The sequence below is a fragment of the Giraffa tippelskirchi genome, chromosome 4, assembly GCF_054371585.1.
Source record: "Giraffa tippelskirchi isolate mGirTip1 chromosome 4, T2T-mGirTip1v1.2.pri, whole genome shotgun sequence".
NCBI lineage: Eukaryota > Metazoa > Chordata > Mammalia > Artiodactyla > Giraffidae > Giraffa > Giraffa tippelskirchi.
In genome coordinates, this window is record NC_137278.1 from 188,279,594 (window position 1) to 188,301,325 (window position 21,732).

A 21,732-nucleotide genomic window follows, 5' to 3' on the forward strand; every position below is an offset into this window, starting at 1 on the left:
TTTCTGACAAACTACAGTCTGCTTTGGACAAGTTATGATCTCATAGACGTTAAGGATAATATTGGAGCAGATTTAATTTAGGTTGGAATCCAGCTTTGTTTTGAATTTTTAAAAAAGCTGTTTTTCACCTGCGCCAGAGTGCAGTAGCATATAAAAAGCAAATGCAGTTAGTTTGATGTTTCAGGTAAAATATGCTTTGCCCTAAAATATCTAGGTAAATGAACTAAATATTTGTGCTTTGCTTGAAATTGTTTGGAGAACTCTTTCATTGGATTTTCCTAGAACAGGTCTCAGAGCTTCTTGGATCTTGTTGAATGTAGGTCTGATCAAACCTCCTAGGATGGAGCTTGAAATTCTGTCTAGCAAGCTGCCAAGTGATTCCTATACTGTTGATCAAAGACTAGACTTTAAGTTTCAAGGACAGAGCAAAAAGCCAAGAGACTGCTCTCTCACATTTCATGCTTGTGTACTGCCAGCAGAGGCTTAAGTAAAAAAAAAATGCCACAATTTCACATCACGGTCAGAGCTAAAATTCAACAGTAGGCAATAAAAGCTGACAAGTCAACCAGGATTTGGCCAACCACTACACTTGTGGGCCAAATCTGGCCCACCATTTGCTTTTACGTTATCTGCAAGCTAAAAGTTGTTTTCACTGATGAACATTTGCCATTGATTTGATAAGAGATGATAACTTTGAATACCAATTAAGTGAAATTACATCACACCCCCAAAAAAGCATTATTAGTTTGAATCTTATCAATAAAAAATTTGTAGAAAATATATTCTATTTCTTATTATATAATACTTACATAGCTTCCAAATGTTGCCTTTTGTCACATAAAACCAAAAATACTTACTACTGGTTTTTTACAAAAACAATTTGCCCATCTCTTGTCTAACCTATTGCCTCTAAAGCTATAAACTTTCTTGGATAAAATACAATATAAGCCTTTTTATATAAAACAGGTGATAAAAAAATGGTGTGGGGAGTGGACATGATATCTTTATCTAAACTATACTAAATTAGTTAGAATGAGATATATTATAGAAGATACACAGAAAATTCAAATTCTAAAACAAGAAAGCCAAGAAATTTTGAAAATCTATTCTATCTACCTCAAGGTTAAGGTTCATGGGAATATCTTACAATTTAATTGCACAATATTTGAACAACTCAAGTTTCTTGGGAATATCTTACAATTTAATTGCACAATATTTGAACAACTTAATTTTTTGCATGAAGGATCTTAGTTCCCTGACCAGGAGTCGAACCCATGCCCCCTGCATTGGGGAGCTCAGAGTCTTAACCACTGGACTGCCAGGAAAGTTCTTGACAACTTAATTTTCCCGTAATACCTGAACATACCTGTAATCAGTTGGCTAGTGCTACCAGAACAAGATATCATACACTAGGTGGCTTTCACAACAAGTTTATTTCTTACAGTTCTGGAGGCTAGAAATCCAATATCAAGGTGTTGGCAGGCTAAATTTCCCCTAAGACCTCTATCCTTGGATTGTAGATGGCCAACTTCTTACTGTCTTCACCCTTCCTTTCCTCTGTGTCTGTATAGACGTGGTATCTTTTATTCTTCTTACAAAGATAACAGTTATACAGGGCTTCCCTGGTGGCTCAGGCAGTAAAGAATTTGCATGCCAATGTAGGACACCCAGGTTGGATTGCTTGGTTGGGAAGATTCCCTGGAGAAGGAAATGACAACCCAGTCCAGTATTCTTGCCTGGGAAATCCCATGGACAGGGGAGCCTGGCAGGCTACAGTCCATGGTATTGCAAGTGCTGGACATGACTGAAGCAACTGAGCACCATATTAGATTAGTGTCCCGCTCTTACGACCTCATTTAACCTTAATCGCCTCTTTGAAGGCTCTGTCTTCAAGTAAGGACTTTGGAGGTTATGGCTTCAAATGTATGAATTTTGAAGGAACACAATTCAGTCCATTGTATTTGTGCATGAAATTGGGTTGCATATTATGCTAGAGTGGCAGCATTTTTTTTCCTTTCTCAGTGGTATGAAAGAATATTTCCTCATATAGCTAAATTAATCTTAGATTCAGGGAAGTGTGGTAGGTGAGAAAATAAATAGTTCTGAAAGTTTTTTAACAGTAAGTAACAGTCTCCAGCTGTTGCTTTCTTTACATCCAGTCAGTCATAATTCCCAGAGGCAAATCATTTTTTTAAATCTTTAGGTGTCATTTGTCTAATATTGCTGAATAATATGATTATAAAAAACATTTTTAAACAATAATAATATGTATGTCATTGCAAAACCAAAGAAATAATTTATTTTTCTGTACTTAATAAATAGGTCATTTTCTGCACAGTTGCTCAGTCGTGTCCAACTCTTTGCGACTCCACGGACTGTAGCCCACCAGACTCTTCTGTCCATGGAATTTTCCAGACAAGAATACTGGAATGGGGTGCCATTTCTTTCTCCAGGGGATCCTCCCGACCCAGAGATCAAACCCACGACTGTCTCTTGCCTTAGCAGACGAATTCTTTACCTCTAGCACCACCTGGGAAGCCCATACTTTAGCCTTTAACTTCCCGTCTTCCTACCTTCAGTATCACTCCCATTCTATCAACCAGCACCTGGCTCTTAGAGTTATCATCCTAAAAGCCAACTCTGATCTTTTCACTTGTGTCTAATATCTTCAACGATTCCATTTTCTTCAGAGTTAATTTGAAAATTCCTTAAAAATTTATTAAATGCCTCTTATGATCTGACCTCAATATGTCTTCTCCCCTGATATCTAAATAACTTGAGTTTCTCACCATTCTGAAAATTTTTCTGAGACTCTCATGACTGCTTTTGCTCAGGCCACTCATGCTGTCCTCACCTCTTCCTACTGAAACCCTTCTTTCTTTCTTTCTTTTTGAGTATTTATTTATTTATTGGCTGCACTGGGTCTTAATTGCTGTGTGAAGGCTTTTTCCAGTTGCAGCAAGCAGGGGCTAGCCTGGTTGCACTTCAAGGGCTTCTCATTTTGGTGGCTTCTCTTGTTGCAGAGCACAGGCTCTATGATGCGGGCTCAGTAATGGTGGCACATGGGCTTAGTTGCTCCAAGACATGTGAGATTTTCCCTGACCAGGGATTGAACCATGTCTCCTGAATTGGCAGGAGGATTCTTAACCACTGAACCACCAGGGAAGTTCAGTCCTTCTTTCTTTAAGTCATAGAATGATTTCTCTCACTTTGCCAGCTGGAAGTAAATTCTTCTCCTTTTAGAATAGCATTGTAAGTCCACAAAAACTGAAACAATTTTTTTTTATCTTACCTCCCCAACTGCCCTAACAGACAACTTTACGTATAGCAGTAATAGAGTAAATATTAAATCAAATTGGCATTTTATGTCTCTTTCTAGTGAGTTTTAGTGTGCTAAGTATAGATAAATTCTGTGATGAATTTTATCTTCAAGGTGTGTGCGTATTAGTCACTCAGTTGTGTCCAACTCTGCAACCCCATGGACTGTAGCCCTTCAGGCTCCTCTGTCCATGGGATTTTCCAGGCAAGAATACTGGAGTGGGTTGCCATTCCCTTCTCCAGGGGATCTTCTTGACCTAGGGATTGAACCCAGGTTTCCTGCATCGCAGGCAGATTCTTTACCCTCTGAGCCACCAGGGAAGTCATATCTTCAAGACAGGTAATATTAAAATTCCTTTGTTCAATCTGAGCTGTTAACAGAACCAAAATCACTACTTCATTATGAATGGGCCTTCATGGAATCTAATTTAAAGTAATAACATATTTTAAAATTTCTTAAATTTTCTGTTATTCGGATTTCCTCCTTTTTTATACCTTCTGTTTCTTGAGGTCTCAGAAAGAGCAGACTTTATGGAAACATTTAAATGTTGAGATACAATCAAAAAATTTACCTACCAGTTTCTCTATCAACTAAAACAAACACTAAGCTATTTAAACATTAGATTGATTTTTCTGAACTGAAAGTTTGCCTTATCTGAAATTTTATGCAAGTTAGCAAAAGGTGACTATCTCTAAATTTCAAGTAAATTCCATCAAGCTAAAGTTTGCCTCTGCTCTATCAATACGATTAAGTCCAGCAATATGAATGATAAATTGAGAAACGAAATGGTTGCAGTAGATATAAACTGTAACAAAATCTCTTCTCATTTTCAACCAAAATTTCCTAATTAATTCCTTAAAAATAAGAGAAGAGTTGAACTGCTATCTGAATAATTCCTTCCAATTATTCCTTCCATTCTCTACCTACTTCAGTTCACTTCAGTCGCTCAGTTGTGTCCGACTCTTTGCGACCCCAAGAACCGCAGCACGCCAGGCATCCCTGTCCATCACCAACTCCCAGAGTCCACCCAAACCCATGCCCATCGAGTCGGTGATGCCATCCAGCCATCTCATCCTCTGTCACCCCCTTCTCCTCCTGCCCTCAATCTTTCCCAGCATCAGGGTCTTTTCCAATGAGTCAGCTCTTCCCATCAGGTGGCCAAAGTATTGGAGCTTCAGCTTCAACATCAGTCCTTCCAAAGAATATTCACGACTAATTTCCTTTAGGATGGACTAGTTGGATCTCCTTGCAGTCCAAGGGACTCTCAAGAGTCTTCTTTAACACCACAGTTCAAAAGCATCAATTCTTCGGTGCTCAGCTTTCTTCACAGTCCAACTCTCACATCCATACATGACTACTGGAAAAACCATATCCTTGACTAGACAGACTTTTGTTGGTAAAGTAATGTCTCTGCTTTTTAATATGCTGTCTAGGTTGGTCATAGCTTTCCTTCCAAGGAGCAAGTGTCTTTTAATTTCATGGCTGCAGTCACCATCTGCAGTGATTTAGGAGCCCCACAAACAGGGCAGAGGCTAATAGAGTTTTGCCACGAGAACGCACTGGTAATAGCAAACACCCTCTTCCAACAACACAAGAGAAGACTCTACACGTGGACATCACCAGATGGTCAAGACCGAAATCAGATTGATTATATTCTTTGCAGACAAAGATGGAGAAGCTTTATACAGTCAGCAAAAACAAGATCGGGAGCAGACTGTGGCTCAGATCATGAACTGCTTATTGCCAAAATCAGACTTAAATTGAAGAAAGTAGGGAAAACCACTAGTCCATTCAGGTATGACCTAGATCAAATCCCTTATGAGTATACAGTGGAAGTGACAAATAGATTTAAGGGACTAGACCTGATAGACAGAATGCCTGATGAACTATGGACAGAGGTTCGTGACATTGTATAGGAGACAGGGATCAAGAAAATCCCCATGGAAAAGAAATGCAAAAAAGCAAAATGGCTGTCTGAGGAGGCCTTACAGATAGCTGGGAAGAGAAGAGAAGCGAAAAGCAAAGGAGAAAAGGAAAGATATTCTCATCTGAATGCAGAGTTCCAAAGAATAGCAAGGAGAGATAAGAAAGCCTTCCTCAGCAATCAGTGCAAAGAAATAGAGGAAAACAACAGATTGGGAAAGACTAGAGATTTCTTCAAGAAAATTAGAGATACCAAAGGAACATTTCATGCAAAGATAGGCTCGATAAAGGACAGAAATGTTATGGACCTAACAGAAGCAGAAGATATTAAGAAGAGGTGTCGAGAATACACAGAAGAACTGTACAAAAAAGATCTTCACGACCCAGATAATCATGATGGTGTGATCACTCACCTCGAGCCAGACATCCTGGAATGTGAAGTCAAGTGGGCCTTAGAAAGCATCACTACGAACAAAGCTAGTGGAAGTGATGGAATTCCAGTTGAGCTATTTCATATCCTCAAAGGTGATGCTATGAAAGTGCTGCACTCGATATGCCAGCAAATTTGGAAGACTCAGCTGTGGCCACAGGACTGGAAGAGGTCAGTTTTCATTCCAATCCCAAAGAAAGGCAATGCCAAAGAATGCTCAAACAACCGCACAATTGCACTCATCTCACATGCTAGTAAAGTAATGCTCAAAATTCTGCAAGCCAGGCTTCAGCAATACGTGAACCATGAACTTCCAGATGTTCAAGCTGGTTTTAGAAAAGGCAGAGGAACCAGAGATCAAATTGCCAATATCCGCTGGATCATCGAAAAAGCAAGAGAGTTCCAGAAAAACATCTATTTCTGCTTTATTGACTAAGCCAAAGCCTTTGACTGTGTGGATCACAATAAACTGTGGAAAATTCTTCAAGAGATGGGAATACCAGACCATCTGACCTGTCTCTTGAGAAACCTGTATGCAGGTCAGGAAGCAACAGTTAGAACTGGACATGGAACAACAGACTGGTTCCAAATAGGAAAAGGAGTACGTCAAGGCTGTATATTGTCACCCTGCTTATTTAACTTATATGCAGAGTATATCATGAGAAACGCTGGGCTGGAAGAAACACAAGCTGGAATCAAGATGGCCGGGAGAAATATCAATAACCTCAGATACGCGGATGACACCACCCTTATGGCAGAAAGTGAAGAACTAAAGAGCCTCTTGATGAAGGTGAAAGAGGAGAGTGAAAAAGTTGGCTTAAACCTCAACGTTCAGAAAACTAAGATCATGGCATCTGGTCCCATCACTTCATGGGAAGTAGATGGGGAAACAGTGGAAACAGTGTCAGACTTTATTTTTTTGGGTTCCAGAATCACTGCTGATGGTGATTGCAGCCATGAAATTAAAAGACGCTTACTCCTTGGAAGGAAGGTTATGGCCAACCTGAATAGCATATTTAAAAGCAGAGACATTACTTTGCCAACAAAAGTCCGTCTAGTCAAGGCTATGGTTTTTCCAGTGGTCATGTATGGATGTGAGAGTTGGATGGTGAAGAAAGCTGAGCGCTGAAGAATTGATGCTTTTGAACTGTGGTGTTGGAGAAGACTTTTGAGAGTCCCTTGGACTGCAAGGAGATCCAATCAATCCATCCTGAAAGAGATCAATCCTGGGTGTTCATTGGAAGGTCTGATGTTGAAGCTGAAACTCCAATACTTTGGCCACCTCATGTGAAGGGTTGACTCATTGAAAAAGACCCTAATGCTGGGTAGGATTGGGGGCGGGAGGAGAAGGGGACGAGAGAGGATGAGATGGTTAGATGGCATCACCGACTCGATGGACATGGGTTTGGGTAGACTCTGGGAGTTGGTGATGGACAGATAGGCCTGGGGTGCTGCAATTCATGGGGTTGCAAAGAGTTGGACACGGCTGAGCGACTGAACTGAACTGAAAATAAAATCTCTCACTGTTTCCACTGTTTCCCCATCTATTTGCCATGAAGTGATGGGACCAGATGCCATGATCTTACTTTTCTGAACGTTGAGCTTTAAGCCAACTTTTTCACTCTCCTCTTTCACTTTCATCAAGAGGCTCTTTAGTTCTTCACTTTCTGCCATAAGAGTGGTGTCATCTGCATATCTGAGGTTATTGATATTTCTCCCAGCAACCTTGATTCCAGCTTGCACTTCCTCTAGCCCAGCGTTTCTCATGATGTACTCTGCATAGAAGTTAAATAAGCAGGGTGACAATATACAGCCTTGTTGTACTCCTTTTCCTATTTGGAACCAGTCTGTTGTTCCATGTCCAGTTCTAACTGTTGCTTCCTGACCTGCGTACCTACTTAACTACATTTAATAGTTTTTCCTAAGCAAAAGTTCCTAATCTTTAATTCTGTAATAGCTACTTTACTTTTTCTACAGGGATTAGAGAAATGTCAGAAAACCAAGGACTGATAATGCTTACAGTTTATTTCATAACCTTTTTTTAAATAATAATTACAATCTTTTGAAGACATCATTTATTTTACGTTTTCCCAAATCATTTTTTATTCAGACATAGATTTTAAATATTTTCAGAATAATATATTTTATCTGAGGATAAAATTTCAAAACCATTGCTTTAGCTTCAACAATAATTGCTACTAATTGCTACCAGGAACTGTTACAATAATACCTGGGTGTGCGCGCATGCTCAGTCACCTCAGTCATGTCCAACTCTTTGCCACTCTACGGACTGTAGCCCACCAAGCTCCTCTGTCCATGGGATTCTCCAGGCAAGAATACTGGAGCAGATTCCCATGCCCTTCTCCAAGGGATCTTCCCGACCCAGGGATTGAACCCACGTCTCCTGCGTCTTCTGTATTGCAGGCGGATTCTTTCCCTCTGAGCCACCAAGGAAGCCCAGTATTACCTGTATGTGATCTTATTTAAATCTCAGCCATCCTACAAAGTAACCACCTTTTAGAGTCAAGGAAGGGCTTCCCTGGTGGATCAGATTGTAAAGAATCTGCCTGCAATGCGGGAGACCTGGGTTCAATCCTGGGTTGGGAGGATTCCCTGGAGGAGGGCATGGCAACCAACTCCAGTATTCTTGCCTGGAGAATCCCCATGGACAGAGGAGTCTGGTGGGCTATAGTCCATGGGTTGCAGAGTCAGACACGACTGAGCGACTAAGCACACACACACGGAGCCAAGGAAAATGATAGTGAGGTTAAATACCTGAGGCCATATGGACAGTCAGTCAGGAAACAGGGAGCTAAAGCAGCCATTTCTGAGAGACCAAAGCCTAAGCATAGGAAAATCACACAGCACAGTCAGCTGACATCTGGACATCCCCAGAATAACAATAACAAAATGTTGAGGAAACATCCTCTAGTGTCAATGTGAAATACTGTGGCCTATTACACTGCTCGGGGGTGTCGACTAAAAAAATCTAGTCACAACCTGAAGGTAGAGAGCTGTTCCATTTGATGGGAATTTTTAGGATTTCAAGCCAAGGAGGCAGCATCTCAAGTAGCCCCGAGAAACTGCTCTGAGAAGGTGGGGGATGAAGTCAGATTATATAGAAATTTGCAACAAAGGGAGCAGATAGTCTGAACATCAAAGATTACTGTTAATTAAAGAAAACCAGGTATCTCAAGGTAAGGAATTTAGCGCTCTTCTATGTATGGGAGAAGAGGGCATGACAGCCCACTCCAGTATTCTTGCCTGGACAATCCCATGGACAGAGGAGCCTGGCAGGCTACAGTCCATGGAGTTACAAAGAGTCAGACATGACTGATGTGACTTAGCAGGCACACATGCATGTCTCGGAAGATGCAAGCGTCTGGACTCACTGAATTCATTCCTTTCGTATGCACCTCAGCTATCTGGGGCCAGTAATCTTGCATTTTCACATCCCCATCTGCCCACCCTCTCACTCCAGCCTGTAGGGAGTGTCGTGTCGGCAGCTATATCACAGGGATTGTTCTTCCTTTGGAGGCCCTCCGGGTTGAAAAATTTCCATTTGGAGGGCCAGAATCATAGATGGCTGTGACATCCTTGTTTATAGATATGGCAGGAGATACTCTAATTCAGTGACTTTTTAAAATTTTTTTTTTTTTATAAATTTATTTATTTTAGTTGGGGGCTAATTACTTTACAATATTGTAATAGTTTTTGCCATACATTGACATGAATCAGCCATGGGTTTACATGTGTTCCCCTTCCTGGACCCCCCACCCACATCCCTCCCCATCCCATCCTTCTGGATCATCCCATTGCCCCGGCCCTGAGCCCTTGTCACATGCATCGAACATGGAATGGTGTTCTGTTTCACATATGATGATATACATGTTTCAATGCTATTCTCCCAGAACGTCCCACCCTCACCTTCTCCCTCAGAGTCCATAAAATTGTTCCATGCATCTGTGTCTCTTATTCTGTCTCGCATATAGGGTTATCGTTACCATCTTTCAAATTCCACATATATGCATTAGTATACTGTATTGTTGTTTTTCTTTCTGGCTTACTTCACTCTGTATAATGGGCTCCAGTTTCATCCATCTCAGTAGAACCGATTCAAATGTATCTTTTTTAATGGCTGAGTAATATTCCATTGTGTATATGTACCACAGCTTCCTTATCCATTCGTCTGCTGATGGACATCTAGGTTGCTTCCATGTCCTGGCTATTGTAAACAGTGCTGCGATCTTTTGCATTCTTTTTCTTCAGTCGCTGGCAATCTTTCTGCTGCCTTGTCTGTGTTGGTAGCCGGCTTCTTTGAAATACAAAGAAAGCACTTCCCTTCAGTGGAACAACCTCTTTCAGGCAAAGCTGTCACTGTCTCCTCCATGCCCTGGTCCCACCTGGTTCTTCAATACGTTTTACTCGAAGTAGCTGAAACCCTGATCAACCCAGCCTGTGAGTAATAATTTTTTTCACCTCCTGTTGGAATATACTGTGTCTTCACACGGAGTACATCGCCTCAAGTGGTTGGAAATCTGGTCCTGCCCCAGAAATTTCCCACAATGCTTCAGAACAAGCTTAGGCATCACTCTCATTTAAAAAGAAATTATAATTTCTCTTCGTTCCTTTACCACATACAGACAATGATTAATTCTACCTGAATGTTGATAGGGTGGAATGGAAGATTTACTAATCTGGTTAAAGGTAGCAATCATTTGGTCAAATACACAACAGGAGAAAATTTTGCTAAAACCTAGAAGACAAGACGGATATGTAACCTTTCCTCTGATCTTCTCCCTTCCCTCTTCCCTCCCTCTCCCTCTCATTCATAGATAAACTCACTTATATACTCCCTCCAAAAATGACATTTGTAGTGTATGTTTCGAGGATATAAACATGCAAATGAAATGAAAGTTTGAGCCAGTTTTCCAGACAACTCAGAGTCTTTCAATTAAATGACACTAAATTAAGTGTGATCACTAACGTTTCATAAGACAGGTTCAAAATAACTTTATTAAGTATCAAGGGTTATCTGTATCATCTAGATGCTGATATTAATTAAACTAGCCACTTCAAAACTCATCAAAGTATTTCAGTGACTTCTTACAAAATTGCAATATGCATGTGTGAGAGTGTGTGTGTGTGTGTGTGTGTGTGTGTATACTTATTAATGTGATCTACTGCATCTTACATTTCTGTCTTCCTTATAAGTTCCCCACACAGAGAATCCTGACTGTAACTCAAGCCAATTTGACTTTACCAAAACTACTTTTATAACTTCCTGACTCTCTTCCTGCCTCTAATGTCTCTCCCATTCTATCTGCTCAACTCAAACTTTTGAGCAATTTTCATAGATGACAATTCTAATTCTCTTGTCTAACATCTTCAATTATTCTATTATCTTCAATTATTCTTGAATTCCTCAAAGCAATATATATATATATGTATTTAATATATATGCACACACACATACATTTTTATGACATCAAGTTAATTCTTTGAAAAAAGTAAAAATAAAATTAGTTGTGTAATTACAGCCATATATGTATGTTAGACTTCTTTTTTATAATTTTAAGTCATTTCATTCCCATGAAATAAATAATTTTATGAGATTCTAAGATGTGGCTATCACTGTTTGACACTACAGGGAATATGAAAATAGTATAAAAGAATGTCACCACACAAATGTTTGTGGCTTCCCTGATGTGTCCAGAGAATTGTTGCAAGTAGTCAGCTGACATTTTATAGGTAAATGAATGAAGATGATGAGTGAATGCTCATGTGCTCAGCTGCTAAGTCATGTCCAGCTCTTTTGCGACCCCGTGGACTATAGCCCGCCAGGTTCCTCTGTCCATGGGATTTTCCAAGCAAGAATACTGGAGTGGGTTGCTATTCCCTCCTCCAGGGGATCTTCCTGACCCAGGGATCGAACCCGAATCTCCTGTGTCTCCTACAATGCAGATGAACTCTTTACTGCTTGAGTCATCAAGGAATCAATGAATTTGATGAGTGAACACAGTCAGGAAATTCCCAGCCAGCTAAGCAATTGTGGTTCAACATTTGAAAGCCAGAAAGGTACTTTTAACCAGAGAGTTAAAAAGGCAGATCATGTCATATTAAGCACTTAGTCCATCCATCCCTGATTTCCCATCTGAAAACTGAGGTCCCTCTAAGTCCACTGACTTTTCCTCTATAGAGCTCATGGGACAGGGAGCAGAAGATTTCATTTTAATTTCCAGCCTTGTTATTAACTACACATGTGACCTTAAAAATCCACTTAACCACTAAGCTTCACCTTTTAGACCTTTAAAATGGAAATACTTATAATTCTTCCTCGTATCACAGCATCGATGTAACAGTCAATGGGAATGAAACCTACTCCTGAGAATTAAATGACATAAAATGTGAGAGGGTGTTTTGAACTATGAAATCAAGAATCATTCTTCTGGAAGGCAGTATGGCATAGTTGTTAATATCCATGAATCTTAAAGTCAGGCAGAACTGAATTCAAACCCAGTTCAGCCATTAACTAGTTGTGTGACCTTGGCACAATTATTCTGCATTTCCGAGCCTTTCTCATTATCTGTAAAATGAGGAAGGGATGTTGTAAGGACTAAGAGAAATATTTCATATAAAGCAAAAAGCAGAGTGTACATAGACAATAAATAGGATAGACAGCATTCACCATTAACAATTGTATAGCTTCCCTGGTGGCTCAGACAGTAAGAATCTGTCTGCAATGGGGGAGATCTGGATTTGATCCTTGGGTTGGGAAGATCCCTTGGTGGAGGGCATGGCAACCCACTCCAGTATTCTTGCCTGGAGAATCCCCAAGGACAGAGGAACCTGGTGGGCTACAGTCTGTGGGGTCAAAAAGAGTCGGACACGACTGAGTGACTAAGCATAGCACAGCACATGTGTGCTATTATTATTGTTACTATGCTTCAGGTAAATTAATAGTCCAAGACTCACGGCTCAAGCGCAGATGTCTGGCTCATAGGCCATAGTAGAAAACCACACCTCCCACAACTCGAACACCAGGAGATCTGATAGTGGGAACAGTATTGTGTCTTTGTCACCAGTCATCCAAAGTCCTTTTTTTCTCCTTACTTCTCACCTCCAATCCAACAGCAAGTCTTACTTTTTACTCTGAAATATAATTTAAATCTGGTCCTGTCTCATCATCTCCTTTTCTATTCACCTGGTCTCTAATCCCATGTATACTTCTTATTTAAAAAAAATAAATAAAAGATTTAATATTCCAGAGATATAGTGGACTTAGGTGTGAGTTGTTTAAAATATTTTTAATAAACATCAATGCTGGAAAAATGGTATGTAAATGCACAGGTGGGAGTGTGTCTGGCAAGAAAATGCAAAGGGTCTCATGCAGTTGGGGGAGTGAGGAAGAGATAAACTGGTAAGGTGTCAAACTTATTTTTGCTCCGAGGGGCCCAGGTTCGATCATTTGTTTGGGAAACTAGATCCCACATGCCACAACTAAGAATTCACATGCCACAACTAAAAAATCCTGCATGCCACATCTAGAGAAGGAAATGGCAGCCCACTCCAGTATTCTTGCCTGGGAAATCCCATGGACAAATGAGTCTGGCAGGCTACAGTCCATGGGGTCGCAAAGAATCGGACACAGCTTAGAGACCGAACCACCACCACTGTGCTGCAACTAAGACCTGGCACAGCCAAATAAATAAATAAAATAAAAAATTTTTAAGAAGTGAATTGGTCAACAGAGTTATGTGGTTTTCTCTAGCTACATCAGACTGCATGGATCTAAGAGCAGATAGTGAATTATCTTGCCAGTCAATTTCCAGAAGGCAAGAGACAGGCAAAGAAATGAGGGAACATGGAAGAATATGATGCTAATAGTTGACCATGGAACTTAGCTTGGATAAAAAGAGTAGTGAGAACATGTAGGGCATGAAAGAGGTGAAAATAATGAAAGGAGTAATGGAGTGGAGGCCCTGAAGGAGGACAAGCATTCTGATGGTTGAGCCATCGAGAGTAAACTGGGAAGCTGGAAGATGGTAGTCAGAGGACAGTGCACAAAGTTGAGATTATGGATCAGTGACAATTACTACTCTGGGGTGTGCGTTGGCAAACTTTCTGTTAAAATTTTCAGATAGTAAGTGGTTCGGTTTTGCACTGGTTTCTGTTGCAACTACTGAACTCTGTGATTGTGGTGTATAAGCCATCAGAGATGATATACAATCAATGGGCGTGGCTGTGTCCCAATTAAACTTTATTTATAAATAGATGGCAGCTGGACCTTACCTGACCGTAGTTCACCAGCCCCTGGCCTGAGGTACAAGATTCAGCATGTGTCCATAGGTGTGTATGGCTAAGGTCAAGTGGGGGACAAGGACATTGGATAGGGGGCCATGGAACTGAAAAACCAAGATATGGCAGAATGGAAGGTTGGAAAGATGATCTATACGTATGTGTGTGTTAAAATTGCCAGGGAGGTCCAGTGGTTAAGACTTCACTTTCCAATTCAGGAGGGCTGAGTTCACTGGGGGACTAAAATCCCACGTGTTGAGGCCAAAAAATAAAACAGAAGCAATATTGTATACCAAATTCAAAAAAGACAGAAATAGTCCACATCAAAAAATATGTAATTTTTAAAAACTGTCAAGAATTAAGGCAGAGTGGAACCAGAGAGTGTAACCATGAGAGGGGAGCCGATGACTTTGAAAAATACAAGAAAATGTCACAGAGATTGGCAGCTGACAGCACAGAAAAGAAATGTTAGGTGATCTAACCCGGTAACATGAGATTCAGAGTTGAAGATTTTGTAGAAATGAAGGAGGAATAATGATCTGAAAATGGTAATAGGATAAAGTTCCATTTTCTAGTTCTGCCATACTTCTCCACATGTTCAAAACGACCCCTCACCAAATGCAATAAACACATTTTAACTGTTTAAGAACAAGTGAAGTAAAAGAAATTTTCAGCAATGAGTCCCCAGTACCAGGTGCCTGAGGAAGGCAGTTATGGCTCTGTAGTTTGTAGATTCCACATAAGCTGTGATGGGCATCTCTGCAAACACTACAGTCTCCACCTGGAGACACATTTCAACTCGCTCTTTGGCAACAAAACCAGCTTCCCCGTACACTGTATATTTTTTACTGTGTCTTCACAGTAAAATGATCTTCCCTGCTGGCTCAAGCATTAGGAAATCTGCCTGCAATGCCGGTGACTCAGGTTTGATCCCTGGGTCCAGAAGATGCCCTGAAGAAGGGAATGGCTATTCTTGCCTGGAGAATTCCATGGACAGAGGAGCCTGGTGGGCTATAAAGTCCATGAGGTAGCAAAGAGTCAGACACAACTGAGCAACTAACACTTTTCACAGTAAAATGAGGATTTTAGAATAGTGGCAGACTTGTTGATTACATCTATACTACAGCATGCTAACAGAAATATCATGGAACCTAAAAAAAATCAAGTCGATGATCACCAAGTCAAAAAGATCAAAACAGGCAAGTAGGTGCCTAAAATTGCAGATCGGAGGACTTGAAAAGCGAAGTCCTATAAAAGGGAACCAGAGGTTTTCAAAACGAGGAAAATGCCACCAAAGAGAGATTAACCAGCAGGCAGAGAGCTGGCTAAGTGTGCTCATGAATTATATACCGCACCAGAAGTTCTAGCCAGAGAAAAGCACAGGATTAATAATTAACTAGCAAAGTAATAATGGGCCCGAACGTTCTGCTTTTTCTCACTGAAAGAAATCGGCCTACTTCATCTTCCTGCCCATTGTTTGTCTCCTCGTATTTAGAAAGAGGAAAGTTCATCAGCCAAATCCCTTTTGTAACTGAGTCATTCCTGCCCAAAGCCTCTTCAGTGTTTCTCTTGCACTTTCCTTTGGATCTTCCTGAGAAAATTGCAAGCTTGGCCTCAAACTCCTGCAGGTAATTTGCAGGGCACAAGACAGCTCTGGTACCCACGTCTCCTGCTGCCAATATTTGAAGCCTTTCTTCACAGTATTTTACTTCTCATCATCACTACCTTAATCTCCAATAACAATATTTGTGATATTAAGCACATGGTTAGTGCTGCCCTTAGTATTATGCATATCTCTGTTCTCTGCCCTCCCAGAGTTTAAAATCCAGGGAAGATGTACTGATGCTTTCTCCCACCCTCAGCCTTAGTACTTCAGCACATCTGAAGCACAGAGATTCCTTTAAATGTTTGTTGAATGATAAATAAAAACACATGAAGAACAGGGAGAAAGCAAAATGAAAACATTAAATAAATACAGGAAGGAGTAGTAATACATTTACATTAAGTATCAGCAATACGTGAACCGTGAACTTCCAGATGTTCAAGCTGGTTTTAGAAAAGGCAGAGGAACCAGAGATCAAATTGCCGACATCTTCTGGATCATCGAAAAAGCAAGAGTGTTCCAGAAAAACATCTATTTCTGCTTTATTGACTATGCCAAAGCCTTTGACTGTGTGCATCACAATAAACTGTGGAAAATTCTCAAAGAGATGGAAATACCAGACCACCTGACCTGTCTCTTGAGAAACCTGTATGCAGGTCAAGAAGCTACAGTTAGAACTGGACATGGAACAACAGACTGGTTCCAAATAGGAAAAGGAGTACGTCAAGGCTGTATATTGTCACCCTGCTTATTTAACTTATATGCAGAGTACATCATGAGAAACGCTGGGCTAGAGGAAGCACAAGCTAGAATCAAGATTTCTGAGAGAAATATCAATAACCTCAGATATGCAGATCACACCACCCTTATGGCAGAAAGTGAAGAGGAACAAAAAAGCCTCTTGATGAAAGTGAAAGAGGAGAGTGAAAAAGTTGGCTTAAAGCTCAACATTCAGAAAACTAAGATAATGGCATCTGGTCTCATCACTTCATGGGAAATGGATGGGGAAACAGTGGAAACAGTGGGTGACTTTATTTTTTGGGGCTCCAAAATCACTGCAGATAGTGATTGCAGCCATGAAATTAAAAGACGCTTACTCCTTGGAAGGGAAGTTATGACCAACCTAGACAGCATATTAAAAAGCAGAAACGTTACTTTGCCAGCAAAGGTCCGTCTAGTCAAGGCTATGGTTTTTCCAGTAGTCATGTATGGATTGGCACCCCACTCCAGTACTCTTGCCTGGAAAATCCCACGGACAGAGGAGCCTGGTAGGCTGCAGTCCATGGGGTCGCTAAGAGTCGGACACGACTGAGCGACTTCACTTTCACTTTTCACTTTCATGCATTGGAGTAGGAAATGGCAACCCACTCCAGTGTTCTTGCCTGGAGAACCCCAGGGACGGGGAAGCCTGGTGGGCACAGAGTTGGACACGACTGAAGCGACTTAGCAGCAGCAGCAGCAGCAGCAGCATGTATGGATGTGAGAGTTGGCCTGTGAAGAAAGCTGAGTGCCGATGAGCTGATGCTTTTGAACTGTGGTGTTGGAGAAGACTCTTGAGAGTCCCTTGGACTGAAAGGAGATCCAACCAGTCCATCCTAAAGGAGATCAGTCCTGGGTGTTCATTGGAAGGACTGATGTTGAAGCTGAAGCTCCAAAGCTTTGGCCGCCTGATGGGAAGAGCTGACTCACTGGAAAAGACCCTGATGCTGGGAAGGATTGGGGGCAAGAGGAGAAGGGGACCACAGAGGATGAGATGGTTGGATGGCATCACCGACTCAATGGACATGAGTTTGGGTAAACTCCAGAAGTTGGTGATGGACAGGGAGGCCTAGCGTGCTGTGATTCATGGGGTCACAAAGAGTCAGACATTACTGAGCAACTGAACTGAACTGATTAGTAAGTTCATTTAAAAGTGCTGGACAAGGGACTTCCCTGATGGTCCAGTGGTTAAGAATTCACCTTCCAATGCAGATGGGAGTTCAATCCCTGGTCTGGGAACTAAGATCCTACATGCCTCGGGATGATTAAGTCCACTAGCCACACTGAAGACCCAGGCAGCCAACAATAAAATTAAATTTTTTAAAAAGTGCTGGACAAATGCGGAGTTTTACTTGGGTAAAGTATAGGCAAACTATGGGTGAAATCTTCCTGAAAGGGAAGGGGGAAGATAATTAAATCTCATTCTTTGTAGAGAGAGTGAAACTAGAAATTTAGTGTTCATGGCATATCAGTTTTCTATCACCACCTTTCTTTTTAAAAAGAGCTTCAATATTTATTTGCAATCTCTCATTGCAGAAAAATTTGCTAAGTACAAAAGAGTAGGAAGGAAAATTAAAAATCCAATCATTCAGCCACTCAGAGCTAAAACCATTTATATTATTTAGTGTGTTTCTTTACAATTTTTTGCCACTTATATACAAAAGAGAGAGATTAGTACAATAAACTCCCATGTATTCACATTCCAGCTCTGATAATTTTCTGCACATGGCCCAAACTGTCTCATCTCTACCCTCATTCACATAATGTCTTCCTCTTCATGATATAACTATGAAGCAAACCACAGGTATCAAATTATAGTAAATACTGTAAAGATTTTAGTTTGTATCCCTAAGATGGCTATTCATCGTTATGTTGATATGAAATGTATACAATTATATATGCTTACTTCGTTTATTTCTGATATTTAAACACTGTGTTTAATTGAAATTTGAAATAAAAACTTTCCTTCATAATTTTCTTTTCAACCCTTACAACCATCATTACTACTATTCCAACAATGACTTGGGAGGAAAAAGATAACCATTCTGGAGACCCAACGCTTAAGCTACTGCCTCTCCTTAAATGGGATATTTAAATGCATATAAAAATAAATAAATAAAAAGGGAATTCCCTGGCAGTCCAGTAGTTTAGACTCCACACTTTCACTGATGAGGGTCTGGGTTCAATCCCTGATTGGTGAACTAGGATCCCGCAAACCATGAGGTGCAGCAAAAAAAACAAATTTTTTAATGCATATAAAAGGATTTGCATAGTGTCTTGCACAAATAGGGGATATTTGATTTGGTAAAATTGTTACAAATAGCTAACCTTATTCAGTTCTTGTATAAATTATAGCAAGTAACAGTCATACACCTTAAATAAGTGCATAATGAATGATCTTACTACCATTTCATAGAGAAGAAGACTGAGGCTTGAGAAGTTTAAGTAAAGAATCTGCCTACCAAGCAGGAGACATGGGTTCGATCCCTGGGTCAGAAAGATCCCCTGGAGAAGGAAATGGCAACCCACTCCAGTATTCTTGCCTGGAGAATGCCATGGACCGAGGAGCCTGGCGGGTTACAGTCCATAGGGTTGCAAAGAGTTGGGCATGACTTAGTGACTAAACAACAACCTAAAATCACAGAGGTAGTAAACATCTGACCCAGGATTTTATCATAAGCTTATCTAAGTCCAGAGCTTATGCTATTCGCCATGCTAGTTTTCTATGATAGACTGAGATTTCCACAGGGAATCTAATGATGTATATAGGAGAACAGAATCATAGAACTTACTGATATCATCATGATACTATCCAGTACAAGTCTTCCCAGGTGGTGCTAGTGGTAAAGAATCCACCTGCCAATGCAGGAGATGTAAGAGGCGCAGGATGGATCAATCTCTGGGTCAGGAAGATCCTTTAGAGGCAGGCACAGCAACCCACTCCAGTATTCTTATCTGAAGAATCCCGTGGACAGAGGAGCCTGGCAGACTTCAGTCCATGGGGTCACAAAGGGTCAAATACAACTGAAGCAACTTAGCATGCACGCATGATACTCTCCAGTACAAGCCTTAGCTCAATCCAAAATCCATAAGAAATATTCAAATTGACGTATAACTTGGGTGAATATTTTGGGACACTCAACCACCTAGCACTTAAATTTTCTTTATAGCTATATAGGAGTGTATTTTGCCACATTTTATTCCTTGTAGATATCTGTAAACTGTAACATAATATCAGTTCAGTTCAGTCACTCAGTCATGTCTGACTCTTTGTGACACCATGGACTGCAGCACTCCAGGCTTCCCTGTCCATCACCAACTCCTGGAGCTTGCTCAAACTCATATCCATCAAATCGGTGATGCCATCCAACCATCTCATCCTCTGTCGTCCCCTTCTTCTCCTTAATGAGTCAGTTCTTCACATCAGGTGGCCAAAGTTTTGGAGTTTCAGCTTCAGCATTGGTCCTTCCAGTGAATATTCAGGACTGATTTTCTTTAGGATTGACTGATTGGATTTCCTTGCAGTGCAAGGGACTTTCAAGAGTCTCTCCAACACCACAATTCAAAAGCATCAGTTCTTTGGCACTCAGCTTTCTTCATGGTCCAACTCTCACATCCATACATGACTACTGGGAAAAACATAGCTTTGACTATACAGACCTTTGTTGGCAAAGTAATGCCTCTGCTTTTTAATACACTGTCTAGGTTTGTCATAACTTTTCTTCCAAGGAGCAAGCGTTTTTTTTCCTTTTATTTATTTATTTTTTTAAAATTAGTTTATTTATCTATTTTTAACTTTACAATATTGTATTTGTTTTGCCATACATTGACATGAATCCACCATGGGTGTACATGTTTTCCCCTTTCAGAATCCCCCTCCCACCTCCCTCCCCATCCCATCCCTCCGGGTCATCCCGGTGCACCAGCCCTGAGCGCCCTGTATCATGCATCGAAACTGGACTGGCAATTCATTTCACATATGATAATTTACAGGCTTCAGTGCCATTCTCCCATATCATCCTGCCCCCACCCTCTCCCATAGAGTCCATAATACTGTTATCTTACTCTAGTAATGTTAACAAAAGTGAAGTGAAAGTCGCTCAGTCATGTCTGACTCTTTGCAATCCATTGACTATATAGTCCATGCAATTCTCCAGGCCAGAATACTGGAGTAGTAGCCTTTCCCTTCTCCAGGAGATCTTCCCAACCCAGGGATCAAACCCAGGTCTCCTGCATCACAGGTGGATTCTTTACCAGCTGAGCCACAAGGGAAGCCCAATGTTAACAAGGCGCAACAGAAATTTTACCTGCATCAGTAAACTTTCTTTGAGGTATGATCAATACCGATTTGAAGAGTGTCTATACTTTTACTTTAGAGAGAATTTTCTATGAACTTATGGTTGCTGGGAGGAAGAATGGAGGGAAGGGATAGTTAGGGAGTTTGGGATCAATATATACACACTCCTGTATTTAAAATAAATAAACAACAAGGACCTACTGTATAGCACAGGGAACTTGGCCCAATGTTATATGGCAGCCTGGATGGGAGGGGAATTTATGGGAGAATGGATGCATGTGTATTTATGGCTGAGTCCCTTTGCTGTTCATCTAAAGCTATCACGGCACTGCTAATTGGCTATACTCCAATATAAAATAAAAAGTTTAAAAAAAGAAATAAAGCTCAAAATTCTGAACTTTTGTCTTCTCAGTCCTTGTAATATACAGATTTGTTCCAAGTACCATCAGAGGAACCTTTATGAATTGCGTGACACTGATCAATGGATTTGCTTGTTTCACGGGGGCACTGCTGTTGGAGTTGGTCCACCTCATCTCAGAAGGTAAAAAATAGTTCCGTGGTTTGCTTATATATATATTGATTTGATGACTAGAGAATTGAGAGACAAAACGTTAAGAGAGGCTTTGCCAGCGTAGTCTTTTTTTTAATTGATCCACTCTTGCAATTAAGATAGAATTAAGATAGGAAATAGACTCTTGCTGTATTCATTAATTTCTGGGAATTGTTTTTCTTTTGATAGGAGGAGGTAATTACAGAATGTCACTTCTCATGAGACCCTGTCTGCTGTCTTTATTGTACTTTAATGCAAACTGGTCATTATATTCTTATTAGGTTTTTCAACAGGGCTGTATTCAATAATGGGTCATAGATAACCCTTAGAAAAGGTAAGTCCTGTGTAAATATAGGGGGATGGGGGTATCTGGATGATCTTTTATCTAGAAATATAGTCTGTGCAACCAAAGAGAAATTGTGAGTTGAATTGGAAAAATTTCCCAATAGATATTTTGGTCAGAAGAAACAACCAATCTGAAAAAGTCAAATGCTACATAAAAAGTACTACTCTTACATGGGCTGGTAGAAAAATCAAACAGGGTAACATTAAA

At 40.5% G+C, this 21,732-nt stretch overlaps 1 protein-coding gene across 1 annotated transcript in view; it reads left to right on the forward strand.

Annotated features, from left to right (window-relative positions):
* Positions 1 to 21,732, forward strand: part of SLC15A5 (solute carrier family 15 member 5) — a 93,233-nt gene that overhangs the window by 37,659 nt on the left and 33,842 nt on the right. Inside the window, exons 6-7 of the mRNA XM_081590517.1 lie at positions 9,942 to 10,130; positions 21,042 to 21,170. Coding sequence (XP_081446643.1) covers positions 9,942 to 10,130; positions 21,042 to 21,170 — 318 coding nt within the window. The remainder of the gene's footprint in view (positions 1 to 9,941; positions 10,131 to 21,041; positions 21,171 to 21,732) is intronic.